The sequence below is a fragment of the Terrapene carolina genome, unplaced genomic scaffold (assembly GCF_002925995.2).
Source record: "Terrapene carolina triunguis isolate 2854851 unplaced genomic scaffold, T_m_triunguis-2.0 Scaffold137, whole genome shotgun sequence".
Taxonomy (NCBI): Eukaryota; Metazoa; Chordata; order Testudines; family Emydidae; genus Terrapene; species Terrapene triunguis.
Genome location: NW_020664488.1, coordinates 952,250 through 974,740, shown reverse-complemented (window position 1 = coordinate 974,740; position 22,491 = coordinate 952,250). Strand labels below are relative to the sequence as shown.

Below are 22,491 nucleotides of genomic sequence, written 5' to 3'. Positions count from 1 at the left end.
TTCTTTCTTTCTTTCTTTCTTTCTTTCTTTCTTTCTTTCTTTCTTTCTTTCTTTCCAACAAGAACCCCTCCCACCCCCAAAATGCACTATACATTTCAGGAATCTTCTCTCCTCCAGTAAAATCTCTGAGCCCCGTTCTGCTCCAATTCTAGAGTAACTGAGCCCGGTGGAATAAGCGAGAGCTGAATTAGGCTCTCTGTTCCCATGGCACTGGAATGGTGAGATTAGAGTCCTGGTCACAGCAGCACACTGTAAGGAATGGGATCTTTCGGCCTGTGACTTAACTGTTATTGTTCTCTCGGGTACGCCCATACTGCAGGGGGGAGCCAGCCTCCCAGCCCAGACAGACAGACTCGTGCTAGCAGGGCTTGACCTAGCATGTTAAAAATAGCCGTGTGGATGTTGTAGTTGAGATCAGGGGGCTACCCAGAGTGTGCACCGGTGCCGCAACATCCACACTGCTCTTTTTAGCACACTAGCGTGAGCCCAGCTTTGTGGGTACATCTACGCTGGAGACGAGGTGATCGCTTCCAACTTGGGTAGATGTAAGCGTGCTAGCTGTGACTGAGCTAGCATGCTAAAAAGAGCAGTGTTGCCATGGTGGCGTGGGAGGCGGGATGAGCTAGCCACCCCGAGCATTATCCCATCTGAGACCCTTGGCATGGACCGGGAATCTAGCCTGGACCATCCCGCTGCCCACACCATCACGGCTGCATTGCTAGTTTTAGCATGCTAGCTCAACCAACGCTAGCGAGCATACGTCCACCCACGGTAGCAATTACACCTCCAGCTCACATGTGGACATACCCACAGACATGGCAAGATGAGGCGGGAGTGTGACAAAAGCCACCTGAAAGCAGAATGCTCCTAAAAGGGTTCTCTCCTTACGCATAACAGGAATCGCAGAGAAGTGGGCATTATCCAAACCTTCGCAGGGAGGTGAGTACGCAGTGCTCTGCTGCCGCTCCCACAACTTGCCTGCAACCTGCAGTGTATCGGGAGAAGAATGCAAGCACAGGAGCAGCTGGCTCACAACGCAGGTCTTCAAACAACTTCACAACTTCAAACAACTTCACTCCCTCACTAGAGAGGCTGTTACTAGCGCGGGTTGGAAAATATGCAGCAGACCCACTTTTCCCTTGGAACATGCTGTTTCTACTACACCAAAATATTTCACATCCTCGTACAGATTGTGATGAAACTGCATTTTGAAAAATAAAAATAGGAAAAAGCCTTTTTTACAGTGTTGGAACTTCCCCTTTTGATATTTCCAGAGCAAAAAGCTTCCGGTTTTTCATTTTGAAATGGTGTTAGTTTACATATTTTAAACAATAAAATACAATTAAGTAAAGGTCAAAATCAAAACAAAATGTTTTCATTGACCCCCAAATGGATTTTTTTTTTCAGAATTTTGTTTTGCAAAAAAAAATCATAATTTTGGACTTTCCCAAATTGGGATGAAAAAAATTTAACATCTGGAATTTTATTGTGGGATGGAAAACCATTTTTGGGCCAGCTCTAGCTGTTTGCATGCATGATTGCTTTGCTTGTCCCTGGGCTGACTGAGGAAAGTGCAGGTGAGGACTCAGTGAAGTGCTAACCTAGTCACCCATTAGGTTCTCCTCAATTACATGAAAAGTCAATGACCTGGTGCTTTAATGTCAATCATTTCCTCTCGGCCTGCCACAAAGAGAAAAAGGATTTAACCCTTTCCCTGGCTCATTGCCAAGTGCTTAGCTTGGGATGGGGTTATTGGCAGTAACAATGCTTGGGGTGCCTAGATACTGCAGGGAGACACACTCCAGAAATGATTATACTGAGAAAGCCTTTAGTATTTTCTATCAGGGAATCACCAAGCTTTTTACAGAGCAAATGAATTCATCCTCTCAACTCCCAGTGAGTAGGTATCAGACCCATTTTTCCAGAGGAAACTGAGGCTCAGAGAGGTGAATTGACTTGCCCCAGACTAGACAGCAGGTCAGTTGTAGAGGCAGGAGCAGAACCCAAACTTACTGGGCTTTGGCCACCAGATCATAGTGTGCCCTTCCCCGCCCCAAAAAAGAGGGAAGGGAAAAATACTTAAGAAAATAAAATTTTCATTTCCAATTTTATCATCAAAAAAATCCCTGAACAGTTTTGTACAAAACCATATCATACCATTTCGTTTCTTTTGAAATTTTTCTCAAATATTAAAATGTAATTTTTGAGTCACGTGAATCACTTATGTGCCACGTGATCCTTAGCCTCTCCAAAGAGACAGCCAAAAAGAGAAGCAATGACCAGGATGGCTATCCACTACGACCTGGGCTGAAATCCACCAATTCAATTCATGCTGGCCACCAAACAGGAACAATTTGGTGCTGCTGTCTCAGTCTGGATTCAAATCAATGCCTTAGAGGTAGAATGTTCCATAAAATCAAGATCACGTCCTTTCTCCAGGGCCATCCAGTCAGTCCAATTTAGTCCCTTTTAGAAAAGAAAATTTAAAGCATCCTTTCATCATGCAATCTCGTGTTTTAAAAACTGACTAATCTGGGGACACACACAAAACAATGGCTTGTGCTCCCCCTGCCGTTTCAGCAGCAACAGCAGGCAATGATCACAGTACCTAGAACTGTGCTGATCAGTTCAGGTTGCTGGCTTGATGATTAGGTGCTGTGTAAGCTGAAGTTGTTAACTAACAAACAGCCATAGCAACATCAGGTGTTTTCAGCACCCAGGCAGGACGGAGGGAATCAATGTCTGCTAAAAACAGAAAGGGATTATTACGTTGGTAGTGGGGGAAAAGAGCCATTCAGCATTCCTCCAGGTTTTTGATCACTCCAACCCAACATATTTGCCATCGGGTGCTTGCCATGATACCAGCTTTGAACCTGCTCCTGCAAACACGTAGAACCTGGTTCAGAGCCTGGTGAAGTGAATGGGAAGTCATCAACAGTCTTTCATTCGGGACCCTTTATGATGATGATGGTTTATTGTGGTAGTGCCTAGGGGCTGACAAACAAGAGGCCCCTATTATGCTAATCACTGTACAAACACAAACCCTGCCTCAAAGAACTTTCAGTCTCAACAGATAAGGAAGACAAAGGGCAGGGGAAAGGGAAATAGCAGACAAGGCCCTTAAGCATGGGTGTAGCTTTACTCACCCGAGTAGACCCACAGAAGCCAGTGAGACTACTGATGTGAATAAAGTTATGCAGGTGCTAAGGCGATACAGGTTCTGGCCCTCCGTGTGTATGAGTGAGACTTCCCTCTAGTGGCTAGGCCACATACAAGATTCAGGACCAGTGCAAGCAAAAGAAGCTGTTCTTTAGTTCCAATAGGAGAGACGTGTTGTTTTGAAGCTGAACGACTAGGGTTCTAATCCCACCTCTTCAAGTGTGTGTGTGACAGCAACCCAGGTCCAGATCCACAAAGGTATGTAAGCTCCTAACGTCCATGGAAATCAGCAGAAGTTAGGAGCCTAAACACCTTTGTGGATCTGGACCCAAGTCTGTTGTCTGCAGGCATGGATCTGTTACAGTACAACCGCTTTCCCCTCACGCACACGCACCTGCTAGGAACACAGTTTCCAAGCTCCTAAAAAGGAATTACCAACAATAGGAAGGAAAGACATCAATCAGAAGCCATGACAAGTTCTTGGCAGCATCCCTTTAAAAATGTGTGTTATAAATAGAATGTATTTATATACAGATTTGGTTCAGTATCAGCATTTATTGTCCCTCTAGTTAAATATTGACCTGTACAAATATTTGCATCTCTGATCATTCAGTCTTGATATTGACCTCAACTGAAGTCAGTTTCTGTTTGTTGCCTCATTTGTTCTAGAACTCTCTGAGTATAAGAATTAGCGATAGCACAGGCAGCCTAGCCTACCAGGAGAAAAGTCTGAGATTCTTCCTTTCAAGCAACTCCGCACACACAAACAGAGGGCCAAATACTCAGCCAGTGTATATCATCATAGCTCCAAGGCAATCAATGCGCCCAGATCCCCAGCTGGTGTAAATTGGCTACAGTTCCATTGAAGTTAATGGGTCAAATTCTCAGCTGGCATAAATCAGCGTCTCTCCACTACAACCTCCACTTAGTATCAACCCCAGCCAGCTAGCACAACTTTACAGGTGTTAAACTGTGTCTACACTATGTGCTAACTGGGGATTCCAGTGGGGTTACTTACCTCAGGGTTGCTAACTCGATATAAAAAAATCACATTGTTCCCTAGTCTACACAAGGCCCCTGGGGTGATGACCACACTAAAGCTTTCTACCTTGAGTTAATGGATTGCCACTTAACTGGAGGTAGCCAACATGGTTGTAAACCCCAGGATGGGCACCTTACAAAGGTTTGTTCCAGGTTTGGGAGTTAGGAGTCTAAATACCTTTGAAGATCTGGGTCAAAGTTTCAGGGTAAACCCCACACATTTATGTCCTGCAACAAAGTTTATGGAACATCTGCAAAGGCATTAGCTCCCCTGATTTAGTTGGCGATGGTAGACAACTCGTGCATGCAGACCCAGAGAGCCTGAAAAACCCCCTCAAAAGCCTGAAGTCGGGCAGAGGTGTTCAGCTTTTGTAGGCAGGATGGGGGAAATTTCCTAACGAATGCTATTTTTCAGAAATCCGTTGCTAGCTACGATGAGGCTGGTGCACAGAGAAGACCCAGTTCAAATCCAAGCTCTGACCCTAGGTCCAAGCTCCAGCGTCTGCCAAACAGAAAATGAGAGGACATATTTGACTGGGGCTTTGAGAAAGGGAGCAGAAACAACCGTGAATCCATAACTGGCTTGTTAAGACCTCCCTTAGCAGCCCGACAGGCCCTCGGCTTGGATCGAGCTCTTGTTCTGTGTTACACGTGGCTGTACTACACCTGGGCTGTTGCCACTGATGGAGTCTGTATCTATGGAAAACAACCTAGTCTTCTTAATGAAGTATTCCAGATAAGTGACCGGACTGAGGGGCACCTCCTATCAGACATTAGCACAACTGCAGACTCCGCTATCCCCAAGTTGAAGAGGACTCCCTACTTGTCCAACATTATTCAATCTAGGCCAAAAGGGACTTCTGTGACTATCTACTCTGACCTCTTGTGTAGCCCAGGCCCTGGGGCTCTCCTGAATTAACTCCTGCTGAAACTAGAGCAATCTTTTAATGCAGGGTTTGTTAAGCAACCTGTTTTCCCCATCCTTATGATTCTTGGACATCTCCAGGGCTGGCTATTTGGGCCATTTCTTAGCAGCAACCCTGCTCCGAATCTGTTATTGCCCTGATCTACAGTATCTTCTCTCATCTCACTGTGGAAGATATCTCTCCCTGACACACACGGCACGACTGCGAATGCTTCTGGCTGGTCCTCCAGAGCTAACAAACAACACTTCTCATGCAGAATAGACAGCTGAGGGAGTTGGCAGACAGGCGGTGAAGCCTTCTCAGAATTCATCGCTCCCCAGGCTAAGCCCCTCAGAAGGAACCATAGCGTTAACCTGGGTCAATACTTGGATCCCCAGGAGGCCTGCATTTGGGAAGACAGGAAATCACAGCTCAGACTTTCCAAAGGAATCGTTTCCAATGTAAGTTCAGGCTCTTGTAATCTCTTAGCTAATATAGGTCACTATGGGCCTGATCCCCAGCCTACCCAAGTCAGCTGGCATCTTCCTTGCCCCAAGCCCTGGCAGAGCGCACATTAGCAGAGCATTGGTGTAGATGCACTGAGCTGCATGGGGTCAAAGCCTTCGATGCCGTCAATCACCTGTGACAGGGACCACTAAAGCACTGCAGCCAGCTGGAGCTTACCACGCTTCTGTTATTAGTTATTTTTCAGCCCCCACCGAGACCAGGGCCCCATCATGCTGGGGGCTGTACGCACATACCGTGACAGATAGCTCCTGCCCGCAAGAGCTTAGTCTAAACAGACAGACCAAGGCTGGGCAGAGAACCAAAACATACAGAAACTTGCCCAAGAGCACAGCCCAGAACAGAACCCCAGAATGTCTCCTGACATCCCAGCCAGTGGCCTGCCCACTAGACTACACTGCCTCTGCTCCAGTAGGGCTGCCTTGTTAGAAACATATTTACTTTTTTAAAACCAGTTTTGAAAGGCAGGTTTCAGTGGGAGCCATGTAGCATGTCCTTCCACTCTGAAAAGTAGTTCCTGGTGGAAGGATGAATCTAATATAAACAGTAGGTGGGGGAAGCTCACTGGGAGGTCAGATTCTGATCTCAGACCAAATATGGATTAACTTCCCTGGATTCACACTGGTGTAACTGAGACCAGACTCTGCCCCTGCCCCTTCTCGACAGCTGTCACCATATCTACTGCACTGCATTTTCTGTCTGAACTTTCTCCCTCCTTTAGCTCCTCCAGGTCCCTGAGCTCCTACAGCCCCTTGTCTCCTCCACTCCATGAGCCTGGTTGCCTTTTTCAGGCATGATTAGTGGCCCAACAGCCTCTGCCAACTCCCACTTTGCAAACTGGGAGTACGAACAAAATTCCATAGCTGCCGACTAGTATTTGCATTGGAAAGGTGGCCTGAAAGGGGCCAGAAAAGGAAGGTTCCTGGGTCGATGGAAGGGGAGGGGAGAGGGAGTTTAAAACTGCCACATCTCAAGCCTTCTTCTGCTTCCTCCTGTCAACCCGCAGCTACAGCTTGATCTGAAGTCCACTGAAATCAACAGAAAGGCTCCCGTGGACTTCAGTGAGCGTTGGAGCCAGGCCTGTAGTGAATTATGGTAAGAGCCTTAATGCAGCCTAGTTCATCCTCCTGTCACGTGCTCCTGCAGTGCTGTAGCCAGCCTGCAGGGAAAGGCAGAGGTTTCCCTATGAAACATTGTTGCAAGGGGAATGCTAAGACAGAGCAGGAATTCACGGCTTTTCTTATGAAGCAGATGCTGGAGCTTTCAGGAACTTCTCGTGCTCTCCATGCTTTTCCTGTGGCACTGGGAGCCCTCAAGGTGGGGGACAGCAGAACTGCACCAGCCCCTCTGTGCATGGGGCTGTCCACGCCTACAGAAGGAGAGCCAAGTTTGCCGCATACCAATTGGACAAGTGTATATGGCTTGCAGTCCACAGTTTGGCTTGGTGATATTTGAATATGAATAAACTACATTCATTGTGCTGAATGAACAGAAGCGCGATTCCTTCCCCATGGAAATCACGCCTCCTCTCCTCCTTCCTGTAAGGGCTGGTTCAGATCTGAACTCATGGGTCTGATTCCCCTTTTGTTTAAATCCAACCCTTTCACGGAATTTACACCTGATTATAGCTGGTTGGGAATTTCCGACAAAAGTTTTTTGTTTAAAAAAAACCAACGTCCCAATTTGTGGAAACTGAACCATTTTGCAGGAAAGGGTCAGCTCTGACTAATGTTTCCACTTGAAAAGTTTCAAAGTTGTCAACATTTGCTGTTTTGCCATTTTTTAAACAAATCATTTCACTTTCCCAGTTCAAAACGACTTCACTTTCAAATTTTAGCTAAGAATAGTACCAAAAAAAGTTAAATGATTGGAAGCAAAATGAAACGTTTTGAAATTATCAGAATGAAACACTTCAATTGACCTGAACCAATTTTTTTTAAGATTTTTCAGTTCATTAAAGCTTTCAAACTTTTGACTTTTCCCTCCACAGGAAATGTTTCCAAAATCTTGAAAACATTTGCAGGATGGGAAAAACATTTTCCGCCAACCTTTGCTCCTGAGCTACACCAGCATGAGAGGAGAATAAGGCCCACAAACATTTGCCCAGTACAGCAAAATAAAAAGCAAATCTCAATTTGTGTTGGCAGATAACAGGCAGGCTGGTTCTCCCATCCCTTCCCAGGTCTTTGTTTCCATCTCTGCACAGTCAGGATCTGCTCCAGCATATATGGGAAGCGCAAGAGCTCACAAGGGCTGCCAGCACCACACAACGTATGAAATTTACCCATCTATGGCATATCATGGTAACAGCATGCACACACCGATCTCAGATGCATGCATGTTTCTACAGCACAGTCAGGCCTAGTGCGACCTACATCCCTGCTTTCTCAGCCAGTGAGCACATGCAGAGCAGGGCCGGCTCTAGGCACCAGCAAACCAAGCACGTGCTTGGGGCAGCACATTTTCAAGGGCAGCATTCTGGCCATTTTTTTTGTGCTTCTGGCAGCAAACGCCTAGAGCCGGCCCTGGCAGCAGCAGCGCATCGTGTATGGGGGGCGCCCTGTAGGCACTGCGGTTCGTGCCACAGGGGAGCAGTGCCCACACCTTGTGGCTGGGCCGGGCAGGCTTCGAGCGGGGGACACTCAGGCTGGGGGACACCCCATGGGGCACACGGAGCCGCCTGCAGGTGCCGCAGGGCGGCTGCCCCCAGCGCTGCAGCCGGGGCTGGGCGAAGCGGCCCAAGCCGCCCAGGGACTGTGGCAGGGCGGCCAGAAGCAGCAGCGGGGCCATAGAGGGTGGGGCACTGTCATGTGGGGCCTGTGTCCTGCTCTCCGGGGCTCCGCTGCCTCTGGGGCCACCCTGCCCCGGCTCCTCAGCCCTCTGCCGGGGCGGTTCCCCGACTCTGCCCTCCCGGGTCCCGGCCGGTCCTGGAGGCGGGAGCCCTGGATGGCGGGACCCTGGGCTGAGGTGCGGCCCGGAAGCCCCGCTGCTTACCCTGACCCTGCCAGCGCCGGACCGGCTGGAGGTGAGGGGGGAGCGGGCAGAGTCATCACTGGTGGGGGGGGAGCCCAGGGCTGGGGTGGCAGGGGGTGGGGGGGGGAAGAGAGAGCCCAGGACTGGGGCAGCAGGGGGTGTGGGGGGGGAGAGAGAGCCCAGGGCTGGGGTGGCAGGGGGGGAAGAGAGAACCCAGGGCTGGGGTGGGGGGCAGCCAAAAATTTTTTTGCTTGGGGCGGCCAAAAACCTAGAGCCGGCCCTGATGCAGAGTCACACACATTTCGATCAATAGTGCCAAGTACATTAGCAGATTAAATGGCATTTATAAATAAATGACCGAGACATCGATCCTGTGGAAATGACTCCCACTGACCAAATTCTGCTCCTATTTACACAGGTGCAAATCTGTGATTCCAATGGGAGCGCTGGGGCTAAGCTACCCACCCAGTACTAGTGGAGTACTTAGGTGTAACTAAAGGCAGCATTTGGCCCTTACAAATCATTATGAATCACTAGTTTATCTAGCTAATGAGCGTAAATCTAATTTTCCGTTGCCTCAGCAAATGGCCACATTATGTCATGATGTGGCAATGCAATGGTACCACAAATTGATGCAACGCTGAGACATCAAGACCGCTGAACTAAACCGGTGACTCTTCAACTGCCCTTCAAGCCAGACAGAACCTTGAAAATGGAGCTGTCCCATTAATTAACTTCATCCACAGCCTCATCCTACTGCCCTGTACAATGTGTGGTGGCATAATGGTCTGTATAACATGCATTCGTTTATGAGGATTATTTTTTGTATTACCATAGCACCGATGGGACCCAGTCCACACACCCACCTGTGCTGGGTGCTGTACAAACACAGGACAAAAGAAATTGGTCCTTATCCCAGAAAGCCTGCAATCTATTCCTTACTAAAATACAGTCCCGAGAACCAGCCCTTAAGAGCAGAGGTGGTTGGAGCTGTCAAACCCCATGAAAAGCCAGCAGTGCACAGCACACTTAATGTAGATACCGGGGGGAGAAGACTACAAAATGGTTAGTGAAAGCTAGGACAGGATCAAGTGGTTAAAGCCAAACTTGCCTCATTATTTACAGTGGTAAGAACCAGCCAGCTCCCTGTGCGCTGAAGTCATCGGCTGATCAGCGACACCTTGTACATGGCTTTTGTGAAAAGGGCTTGGGAAAGCCCATTATCAGGTGCCTTGATCTGGAGTGCCAATAATGGCTCAGTCCGCCAGCCAAGGAAAGAACCTGAGAACATCTTGTTCCAGCGCCATTTCATTTCCTTGAACTCCTTCCTGCTACCTCATCTGCTCCCTTCTGTCCCACATTTCACAACCCCAGGCCTCCTTGTGGAGTGGAAGGGGCGCGCTCTGAGCAGTGGGGGAAGCAAGTGAGACTCAGGATGGATCAGAAAAGGGGAGCTCAGATCAGCTTAGGTGGGGCCAAAGGGAGCTCCAAGCACTGCAGTGGTAGGGGCCACACCGAGGGAGATTGGAGCATCAGATAGACAGGACCCAGGAGCAAGCTTCCCACTAGAGCTGGGTGAATTTTTTTCAACAAATTGGGTTTTTTTAAGGCAAAAAATACATTTTCTGGGGTCCAAAACTATTTGCTGAATTCAGGTGAAATTCAACAAATAGTTTTGGTTGGGGGGAAAAAAATCGCAGAGTCAAAGCATTTTGTATTGACTTTTCAATTCAGAATGCTGTTTTGATTTTAAATTTGGCCAGTTTTAAAAGGGGAAAAAAGGCATACAATGTCCAAAACAAAGCAGAAAACTCGAAGAAATTTCCTCTCAGGGCTTCTTGAAAAATTTCGCTCGACTCAAAACGAATTTTTTTCAATTTGACAAAAAAAAAAAAAAAAAAGATTTTTTTTCTTCCAATTGAACCAGATTTCCAGTTGTTTCTTTTCATTTCATCCCCTGAACCAAAAAATCCATCACTTGCTCAGCCCTACTTCCCACGGTGTCACTAGGGGATATCTCAGAGCACTGGGGGCCTTCTCCTTTATTCCCCTTTGTATCCCACGACCCACATCGCAGCGTCCTTCTCTCACACAGGGCATGGGGCCCTTTCCATTGACTTCAACAGGGGTCAGCTCAGGCGCCCAGAGAGCTGCTCAAGGCCATCCGTGCATGACTGCAGAGCAAACGGAGGTGCTGACTTCCCCTTGAGAGTGAGAATGGTCCCCACATACCACAGCCAGCCTGGGTGAAGCACCCAACCACACCCACACACATCAGGGGCTTGCTGTTACCCCACTGCTGTTGTTTGGTGCTGTACATTTCACTGCATGTATTTCTAGCTCCGGAGAAATGATTACTGAGGGAGATCATCAAACCCAACCTCTGGTCTCCTACTGCCTCGTTCAATCATGATCAGCGCACTGGGTACTATACACCCACGGACCCCACTCTGCCAGAGCAGCCCAAAGCTCCCAGCATGCGATAAATGGGCACAGATGCTATCGGAGTCATCTGACAGCAGGCATGCCACGGCATGTGCTAACAGCAGGGAAGAGGTTAATAAGACAGGCGCGTCTCTCATAGGATACGTCTACACAGCAGCTGAGAGGTAAATTCCAGTGGGAGTAGCTCAAGCTACTGCCTACAAGTAGCAGTGTGCGTGTGGTGGCACCAGCTACCTACCCAAGCACAATCCTGTCCAAGCCCACCCCCCAAGTACATACTGCCACACTGCTATACTTAGGCACTTGCTAAACAGAGCTAGCGCGTGTCCGTCTACCTGAGCTGGAATTTACACCTCACAGCTGCTATGTAGACATTGAGCCTTTGCCATCACTTACACAGATGTAAATCCAGAGTGACACTAGTTACTCTGACACTGATGTCAGAGGAGTGATCCTGGACTTATACTGGGTGGAATCTGGCTCTTCAGCTGGGTGGCCAGCACAAGCCATTGAATTCCCTCGATCGTTACTATAATCCACTGGTAATTGCCACTAGCTTGGTACAATCTGAACCACTCTATTTTAACCCAGGGTCATTAACCCCTTCGTGCCCTCACTGGTGTCCCCTAGAACCTCCATCCAGGTGATCAGAGCCGTTAAGGCAGAGTAGGAAGAGGCACAGGACCCATCTGCTATTCAGCATGGAAGGCATTAAACTTCATCCTCACCTCCCATGGCTACATGTTCACTTCCTCCTGGAAGCTTTGCCTGAGTGTGGAAACCTGAGTCCTTTTCACATGATCTCATTCCCCTTGGCAGGGGCCCAGACACAGCTGATTTCACTGCAGGATCCGGGCAGGAGCAAGAAATTACATCAGGCCACAAGGAAATCAAAGTGGGGCTCCTTGTGCAATCAGAGGGCCCCATCCTGTTCCCATGCGAGGCAATGGCAAAACTCCTGACAAGGAGCAGGAGCAGGCCCAACATGTGACGGGGACAAAGGAAGAGGAAGGGGGCTGGGTGTCTTAGGGAATTGGCAAGGGATATGGAGCTTCTTACCTACCACTAGTTCAAACCCAGCCCAGGGTGGTGAAGATCACCAGCAGGTATCATCGGAGGTGTGTCAATGACCTACGTGACTGTGTCTCAGGCTGATTTCTGGTGGCTTGGTCTCTAGCCACATCACCAAACCACCATCCATCTTGCATTCTCAGCAGGGAGACCAAGGGTTGAAGAGACCGTGGGGACTAACCTCCCCTCTCACTCTTAAGGTATGTCTGCACTACAGTGTAAGCCCAGAATTCGAACTCAGGCTCAAGCCTAACTCTCCTTCCATCTACACACAAATTGTGCTAACCCAGGACTTCATGGGGGTGGAGGGTCTGAGCCTGAGACATGCCAGGACCCAGGGTTCAAGCCCTGTCACTTTGCAGTGTAGACACGGCCCTACTGGACTCGTGTGCTGGGAGCCTGCCATAAGTATTCCACAATCCCACGGGCTGACTCTCCTTGTCCTCTAGACAATCAAATTTTCCCACATTGCATCATGACCAAAGGGCTTAGAGTGGCCACATTTTGGGAAGGCGCTAAGAAGTCTGGGACATGGGTGGATGGACTCAGGCCCACATGATGCAATGTAGACGCTGGAACCCCAAGTTGGGACTTAGGATTCAACAATTCCTAACCTGTGGTTACAAATGAGTGTAGACACTCAAGCCCCAGGATAACAAACCCAGCGTCTGCTACTTGAGTTCTACTAACCCTGGACTTACATCGCAGTGTAGATGCATATAGAGATGGAAGAGGTGAGGCACTGAGTAGTGGAGCGGGGAGCTTGTTATGCTCTACCTGCCCTGAGGTGTAAACAGAGGTCTCCCGAATTGTCCGCCAAGCATCTGATCTGCATTGGCAGGTCATTTATGGTGTAAACCACAGCAAGGAGGAAAGGAAGGAGCAGGGCCAGCCAAAGCAGATTGCTAAGGGAGTGACCTGACCTGTCTACGTGTGGATTCCCAGGGCACTTGGAATGGGGAGTGCTTGCTGTTAATTACAAAGGCCCAGATATTGTGGGTGCTAGCTGCTGGGAAGGGGCAGTGGATTTTAAGGTCAGAGGGGACCTCCAGAACATCCAGTATGACTTGTCTATCAGTGGCCATTAACGCCACCCAAGCATATCAAGTCCAATGGCCAGAATTAGACCACAGTATCACAGCCCCCAGGAGACTCAATTATTTGGGGACACAGGCAGAGAATAGGAGGGACCGAGGTGCCCCAGCGCTCAAGACCCCTGCAGTGGCAGGGAATTGATCAAGTGAGATAAATGCAGCCGTTCTGCCAGCGCACGGATGGCTGGTGGGTGAGGGAAGAGCATGGCTGAGAGTGCTTTGTTGAGCCTTTCTTCCCCCACTGGCATAGGCTGCACACCACAGCTGGTGGGGTTGGGCATGGCCACGCCCCATTGTCCGCAGGCCACGCTTGGGGTTGCAGAAGAACTGGCTCTTCTCCACTAGTTCACAAGCCTGTTGTGTTGCTGCATGGGGGTAGGAGAGGGGCTCCCCGACTCTTCTTCCCCACGTGCTCTGTTGCACTGAGTACAGATGGGGGCTGTCACTAGAGATGGGCTCAAGCCGTGAGTTCTGAATGGGGATCTGGACCCTGAGCCAAGCTCACAGGAGCTCAGATCCGATGCTCTGGGCAGGGCCCATCACTCGTTGCCACCTTGCTGACAACTTGAACTGGTCGGAAAACGGCATTTCTTCCCCTCAAAAACATTCAAACAAAAGAAACGATTTTCATTGTTTGAAATTTTCCACCGACTTTTTTTATTTTTCCCCAACATGAATGTTTGATTTAAAACAAAGAGTTCCCCTTTGATTCTATCTGATTCAAGCTGAAATGAAAACTATCAGTTTTTCTTGTTTATATTTTGACCACCTTCTCCCTTTTCTCCCCCTTTTTTTGTTTAACTGAAAAAAGGCAAACAGGGGGAACAAAATAAGAACATCAAAAATGTTTTCGTTCAATTCAAATCAAATCAAAATGACTTTTTTTGTTTGAATTAAAAAAAAAAATCAGAAAATGTAGACCGATCCCAACATCTTTTGTGACAACTTCTATCTTGATCGAAAAGCTGTTTTTCAAGGACAAAACTTTCCGATGGAAAAAACTGGCCACAGCTAGAGAGATCATAATGCAGGAAAATTAGCTTCTGTCCCATGGCAGGAGAGAAGACATGAGGAAGACTAGCTTTGCATGCTCTGAGATGCCGTGTTAGCTATCGTCTTGGGTCTATTATTGCCCTGGTGACTCATTCACTGGGTGTAATCTTTTTAATAAACTCCCATCGAGTAGCTCAGAAAACCCCCTTCTCCTGAAGCAAGGATCTCCCAAACTCCCATTTATTCAGCTACTACCATGAGACAACTTTGAACTCTCTCTCTTCCTCATTTAGAACTAATAAACAGAAGTGTTTCTCCACACAGATGGCTGCCTCATGGGACATCCTGTCCTGGGAGATCCCAGAGCCTGATACCGAGGCTGGAGGATTTTATCACTAGGCTGAGAATTCATGCCCATGGCCCTTCTCTCCACATACACAGTATCACATGGTTAACTAGGAATTTGTAGATCCAGGTACTTCTCTGGCCCTCATAAGGCCATAGTGTCTGAGCAACTAACACGCATTAATGGTTTTTATCTTCAAAACATCCCTTTGATGAAGGGAAGCATGATCCCTGTTTTATAGATGGGGAAACCGAGGCCCGTGGAGCTGAAGTGATGAGTCCAAAGTCACACTGGAACTGAACCCACAGCTTCTATATGCTAGTGTGGTGCCCCATCCACTAGGCCACCCTTTCTGCCTCTCACATACCTCTGGATCATTGGGGAAGAGACATTAGGTATAAAAAATCCACCCATGGCAGTGAATCAGAGCCTGGGTCTACAGACTCGGGCTCACGCTTTGGCACTACAATTAGCAGTGTAGATGTTCGCATTTGGGCTGGAGGTTGGGCTCTGAAACCTGGGGGAGGGGTCTCAGAGCCTGAAGTCCAGTCTGAGCGGGAACACCTACAAACCTGGACTCTACGATGGGTTTTTTTTTGCAGTGTAGATGTATCCACTGGGTTTGATTGCCCAGGTGTCTGACCCAGCATGGGAAATCCGATGTTTCCGTTAAAGCGGAGACAGGAATATAGGCTAAATGGTCCAAGATTCATATTGTTCTGCAGCATCCCGGATGGCTGGCAGAACTGAGATTTTATTGGCTAGAGCCCCACAGTGACAGAAACAGTCAGGAGCAAGATGTTGTGAAAGGGGACGTGGCAGCCATTCTGCACTGCTCAGCCACCACTGATACCAGATGCTGCTGAGGAGAGAGGGTGATGAGAGTCAATTTAAAACAAGCCAGAGACGCTAGCTCTGTTTGCCTTGGTGGTTCATTGGTAGCTCCCTTGATTAGTAACCTTGAGTCCAGCTGGCTAATCATCCTAATGCTTGGGTTATGACCACTTAATGAACAGCAATGTGGGGAGGGAGGGAAGCAAACTCCTCACTTGATTGAGATCAAAGAACAAACTAATCAAGAGCTGATGCCTGTGTTTGCCAGCCTGGCTTTAAAAGAGGCTCCCAATTGTGCAATGCCGGACCTGGAATAACAGACAGGCTGGACAGGAGCTGCCACCACTATAGACAGCAGGCAGAGCTACTTCACTCACGTACCAGCCCACAAAATTCCTCCCCTCCTCCAGCCAACCTGAGCCTCCTCCTACAAAGGGCCCCTTTTGGCTCTGAAAAGCCCCTGGGATGCCTCCTAGATCCAGGATCAGCTTGGTCTTTATAGCTCTATGCATCTGCTGCTATTGCCCCTTGGGACCCTGCCCTGACCATGGCTGAGTGCCTATGAAAACCAAAGGCCACAGGGGTGGGGGGTACAGTCATAGCCTGTCTTCTGCTCAATGAAACTGATGAACTCTTGGCTGGCTCTTGGCAGCAAGTGAGCCAGGCTGGGAAATCTGAAGTCAGCCCAGCTGGCTCTGGTTTGGCTTGTGGCATCAGGGTGGCACCATCCCTGTCCTGACAAGCTACAGGGCACCGAGCGGAAAAGCAGAGGGCTAACAAGGTGCCATGTATGCACATTCATGTGGCTCCTGGGGGCTTGAAACTACAGGGCACCCCAACTCCCAGCAGAACTGCATTCTCACAAGCTGACTGACTCTGACTTCCCAGGATGGGGTAGGCTGGAGGTGGACTCTCTGAGGGCACTCCCTCGAAATGGACATGGGAGGTAACTAGGGCACTGTAACATAGCCTGCTGAAGTCAACAGGCATCTTTCCACTGACTTCAACAGGCATTGGATCAAGCCTACAGTCGGCAAACCCCAGAGTCTTGGGAAACGTGGGGTCTTGGAAGTGTGGTGTTAAAACTGGGATCGGTCACTTTAAATTCTCTGGGGTTTTCTTGGTCCTGCTTGTGGGCAGGTGACTCTGTAAGGACGTACGTGATCAGAATCAGCCAGTCCAGAGCAAGGACAGATGAGTTATGCCTCTCTGCCTTAGGGGAGCAGCCTGCTTTGTGTCTCGCTGGTTTTTTGGGGGGAGGGGGTGTTGGGAGATTGTGTTACCATTCTGAATTCTAAGAAATAAAGCAGTGTTAGGTTCCAATCTTCCAGCAAGAGTACTTCTGTTTTTATCGAACTTCCTTGTGTGTATGCCATGAATATCACAGGAAGCCCATGCTTCGTCCTTACTCAGGAAAGTGCCAAAAGGTGTTCTGTATACAGGTATCAAGCGCCAGCCCACAGAGGGTAGGAGGGCATACGTTCCCTGGCTAGGACATTAATGATGTTTAGTGCCAGGGAACAGATAGATGAGAGGGGAATGCTGTGTGTGGGAGAGAGGTTTCCCTGAATTCCTCCACTACAGCAAATCAATCACTGCCAATATCCCGCCTCCTTCTCAGGACCTGCATTGGAAGATCGTGCCAGAAGGAATCAGCCCCAGAGAGCCCATATCAAAAGGAGAAGTGGCACTTACACTGGTGCAGATCTGGAGCAGCTCCTGAAACCAAGGGTATGTCTAAACTTGGAGCTGGGGTGTGATACCCGGCTCATGGAGACATACCCGCGCTAGCTTTGACTGAGTGCAGCTGTGGTGGTGCAAGCAGCATGAGGAGCTGTCCGCCCAGAGTATGTGCCTTGTCTTTTGGACAGGACAGTACTCTGGGCAGCTAGCCCCTGATGCTGTTTGCACTACTGCAGCTATGTTGCTATTTTTAGAATGGTAGATCGATAAGAGCTGGCGTAGGTATGTCTCCTCGAGCTGGAATCACCCCCTAGCTCACAGTGTCAGCAAACCCTAAGAGACATCAGTGGGAGAAGTGAAACTGAAAATCAGAGCACTAATTTGGGTGCCCAACTATGGATCAAGGAGCCTAAAGTAGGACCTCATTTTGTAAAGTCTTCGTCTCTGGCCTCACATTGACTGAGATGAGAACCTGCCCCAGAACCATGATGGGCCTTGTGCTTCGCATCCTTGTTCGGTTCTTGAACGCAAGAGCTTGCCCCAGGAGCCCCTGGTCTTTTCTTTTCTCAATTCATGAAACCCTTCGGAATGAGCACTGCTATATGCACATGTCCCTGCTGACATCCCCGAGCTGTGAGGGGAGAAGGCTAACCCCCGCCTGCACATCCCCGAGCCTGGATTTCCTCAGCTTACACCTAGGGTGGGGCTTCCTTCTCCTGAACTTGGAGCTGGCGAAACTGACCGGAGGCAGCACAGTCACAGCCCTGCCTCCTCTCAACATGCCTCAGATTTAATCCAAGGGGCTTCCCCACGCTACACCCACCTGTCTCTCCCATTAGAGGTCCTCTAGTTCACTGGAAGCTATTGGAATCATTGGGTAAAGTGCGATGTCTGGTACTATGCAGGATCAGATGTAACAGTACAGATCAGAGATGGAGCTAACCCAGAATGAAGCCTAAACCAACTCCCCCTCCACGGACTGAAGGGGACATGCACAAAACCAAGATCCAAACTTCTTAGCCCATTGCTATCAAGACCCCCAAACTGGAACCCTGAATCATGAACCCATCTCCCCACCAGATCCATTTACCGTGGGATCTGAACTGCATGGCCCAAGCCCGTCCCTGTAAAAGTCAAAAAAGTTCTTCAAGGAAGGGAAAGGCAGAAATCGCCGTGTGTGTAGCAGTGAAAAGCTATGATTTCATGGGTGAAATTCTGTTCTCATTGCAGACAATGCCAAAACTCCCATTGGACGGCAGTTGGGACAGGAGTCCCAACAAGCAACCAAACAACTTTCCCTAGAACTCTGTGGGGAGATAAAGGGCAGTTCACTCATTCTCCCCAGCACAGCAATCCCGTCTGCTTTGACCGGGGAGTGGGGGGCAACAAAACAAGTGGGGGAGTGGGGAGAATGACTAGAATGTGACACCCCCCCCCATATTCGAAGTGTGTGCACGCATGTGCATGCGCATTGTATGGGAGAGGAGTGGGTAGAGTGGCGGGGTGTGTGATGCATACGCTGTGTCTGGGAGAGGTGTGTGTATGCATGTGTATTGTGGGTGGGAGGTGAGGGTGGGAGTGTGTGCGCACGCATGCATGTGTGTTGTGTGTGGGGGGTATGCGTGTGCAAATCCTCAGCAGGCAGAGCACTAAGGAAAGCGTGTGTCGTAGCTAACAACCAGCCAGGGTGTTGGCTCTGAAGTACTCTCCAGCTGTCTGTGGGAGTCTCGGGGTCACCAGGGGAGCCCCTTGCCTCAGATTAACTCCCCGGGAGTTTGCTGAGGGATATCACAGAGTCTGGGCTGACTCAGCACTCGGAGCAGCCAGTGGTTCTGTTTGCAGTTGGAAGAGCAGGGGCAGCCCAGGATCTAGCGGGACCCAGCCTGCTGCAGAGGTGTGGTGGAGGGATGGGGATAGCACCTCCCCGTGGTTCTGCTCCTGGAGCGGGAGACGGGGCCAGCCTGGCATCCCCCTGCCGTCTCAGTGCTAGACCATGTCTTCCTGCCCATTTGTGCAGTGTCCTGATGCCTGCCCAGGGCATCCCCAAGCCAAAGAAGGAGACAGGGCCACCCCACGACAACCCCTCTTGTCCTGTTGCTGAGGGATGATGTTGCTTCCCCACCCATCCCATTGCCAGAGTGGGAGATCAGACCAACTTGCTGTGTCCCCCTCTGGTCCCACTGCTGGAGGGGGACACGGAGCAGCATCCCCACCCCGATCCTGCTGCTGGAGGGTGACAGCAGGCCAGCCTGCAAATTGCTGAGTCCATTTGTAACCTAACCCAACCATTTGAGGGAATTGCATCAGTAACCCTCGGGGGTGGGGGGGGGGGGAATCAACCCCATGGCTGGCACCCCTGGCCTCTGCCCTCTGTGCTCCCAGCTATGCTGGGGTCTAAACGGCTCCATAGATGCACCTTTTGCTTTCTGGCCTCTAGCCCATTGCTATGGCACACGTTCTACTGCTGGTGGCAGTAGAAGTGGTATGGAAAGCTGGAGCCTCCACCACCAACCTTCCCTCCTGTGCCCACTGAATTGTCTCACACTTCCCCAGCCCCACCCTCGCCAGGGGCTCTAAAGACAGAGGGAGGTGGGGCTGGATTGTTGGCTGGTTGGCAGAGTAGAGACCCAATGGATGGGCTGCATGCCACTCCCACCTGGACAGCAGAAGAATCACTGGCACAGTGCAAGGGCCAGCAGCAGAACACGCAAAGCCACCCAGGGAAAAGGCTGCAGGGAAGGGTCCCTCTCACTAGACTTTAAAAACAGAGTTCCCAGAGCACCAGGTCACAGCAAAGAGGCCGTGAGTGGTGTCCACTCCTCCTAGCAACTTCCTGTCATACTCTTTTCTAATGCCAGCAGCCCTGAGCTAGCAGATCCCCAGACAGAATTCTGGCATGACCCGGAGGTGAGAATCAGAACTTCTCGGGGGATCGCTTGACCCAGAATTATTTTAATTGGTGGTTCTCCCTTCTCTGCCCACAGAAAGTCAGGTCCAGGGCAATGGCGCACCACGCCCTGTTCTAAAAGAACCACGATCGCCCTCCAAATCCAGGAAGAGCTTTCCTGCTCCCCTCCCGCCACCCACTTCCCAGGGCCCAGCACACAGACCCATTCTAGTTCCCAGTGCCTGCAACAAGATGGCGCTGGGAAGGCGCGCACCCAGGGTTAATCATTAGCCAGCTTAGCACTCTGACTTAGCAAGACACCACAGAGCAACGCCAACCTCCTCGCTTTCTGCACCACTTCTGAGAGCAACCAGGAAGGCTGCTCTAGGGAATGGCAGCAAATCACTAACAGGAGACACGGCTCCAAGAAGTGACCCATCCAAGCCTCAAAACCATGAGCCAAAGTCATTCAGATCCCAGAGTTCCTTTCACCTTCCCATGAAGACTCATTCTTTAGGGACAACTTGACCCTTGGTAGAACCCCACCAATATCAGGGAAGTTACACCAGGGGAGACTTGCCCCACTGAGTTTCACTTCTTTTCAAGAACTCCTTGAAGGAGCATTTCCAAAACTCTCACTCATTTCCACTTGGATTGGACAGGGGGAAGAAAGGGTGATGCTAACCTGCCTTAAAGGCAGGTGAAGGAACTGCTGGCCGCTGGGAATCCTGCATTTCATCTCAAAAGAGCAAGGCAGCAATACAATGACCGTTGTAAAATGGTTCCCTAGCTTGCGGCAGGACACTGCCCGTATTTCACAACCGGCCCCGCAATTAGAGCGAGAGGGGTTGCTGCTCCCAGAGCTTTTCAGCAATCTTCTCTGTCTGGGATCTTTGCTTGTGACTCTGGGGAGGGGGGCTGGAGGCTGATTTCCAGGCAGCTTATCCACTGCTTTATCTCTGGCCTTGCTGTTCACAGAGGGAAGCAGCAGCCCTGGGGAATTTCAAGGAGAATTCCATTCTTGTCTCCACTAGTGTGATTTGAAAAATAGGAGCCTGAACTACAGGAAAGTATCCATTCCTGGAGCCTTTCCTTAGTGATCGTCTCTGTTTTACAAAAGGGACTCTCCTACTGCTCCTCCAAGATGAAAATCAAACTTCAACAAACTCCTATAGAACTTAAATCTTTCCACACTGGCTTCTTCCTAGCACGGAACAAATGACTGGAACTACGTTCCAGAGGATTGTTCACAACCCATTTGTTTCACACCTGGCAGAAAACACTTTCTAAAATTCCTCCAAACAAAACAAAATCCCACTGCAATTTTTTTCCCTTTAAAAATCAGATCCAGACCTTTATCATCTAGTGACCAATGGATTCTTTCTGTCGAAAGTACATGCTTTGAAATCTTTCCAGTCTAGCACCCACAGAAGGGGAATTTTCATAACTATACCCTGATGGGCCAGATCCTCATCTGGTGTATATCAGGGCAGTTCCGTGGACTTCAATGGAGCTACACCAATTTGCACCAGCTGAGGATCCGGCCTTTTGTTTCCCCATGCTAGGCTTGTTTTGCAAGCTGCAATTTCTGGGGAAGGGCTGTGTTCATTGGCAGTATTCTGATCTGGCTTTTCTCTTAACATTTATAGCACCAATTTAAAAAAAAAAAAAAAAACAAAAAAATGTTAAATAATGAAAACCAACCTCTGAAAATCAACAGCCAGTACCTCATTATTCCACATCAATAAGGATACTGAGGTGTGAGGAGAGCTGTTAAGGCTTTCGCTTACCTGCGCCAGCTCATGTTGGTTTTCCAAGATCCTTATAGCAGGTTTGATGTCTTCAAAGACCGAGGTGTCTTCAGCAGACTCCCCAGACATTGTGACTGGTTTTAACTGCGTAAACACCGTACTTTCTTCAAGATTTGGGGTGCTCAGAACCAGCCCACTGCTGCTCATCCCTCCTGCAGTCCCCTTTCCCCCCCTTCTTAGCGTGTTACAAACCAAAAACTAAAAAGAAAAAAAATAGTTTTGGACAAAGCTGGAAGGGATTCAAGAACTCGGAAGCAAGCCCGTTGCTAATCCTTAGGAATCCAGGTGCACTGTAGCCTTAAGAAGTCTGATCTGTTACAGAAAAGTCTTACCTGTCCTGAAGTAGGAGGCACACTAACCTGGCAAACTTCAGTGACAGGCCGGCTGAGCCAATCAGGACCGGAGCTAACGCTGCTCTGGCCAATAAGCCAGCTGACATCTCTTTAAGGCAACACAAGATACAATGAGTACAGAGCCCTGCTTTCTGTGACTCTTTCCACCAGCCATGTTACCTGCAGTAGGTCTACCTAGTAAGAGAGAGAGAGAGAAAAGGGGAGAGAAAATTACAGACAGACTTGCAGAGAATCTAAGTCCAGGGCTAGGCGAGAAACTTTTGCCAGTATAATCATGTTGGTTAGGGCTGTGATTTATCACAACATTTTTATAATCAGCAAAAACCCCTAGCGTACATGCAGCTATACCAGCAAAAAACTCTTTTTACTGG

The 22,491-nt window shown here is 49.3% G+C and overlaps 1 protein-coding gene across 1 annotated transcript in view; it reads right to left on the bottom strand.

The window, feature by feature from the left end:
* LOC112120749 (Krueppel-like factor 5) overlaps positions 1-21,914 on the bottom strand; it is a 38,843-nt gene extending 16,929 nt beyond the window's left edge. The window contains exon 1 of the mRNA XM_024219898.1: positions 21,747-21,914. Coding sequence (XP_024075666.1) covers positions 21,747-21,914 — 168 coding nt within the window. The remainder of the gene's footprint in view (positions 1-21,746) is intronic.
* Positions 21,915-22,491: the final 577 nt, after the last annotated feature.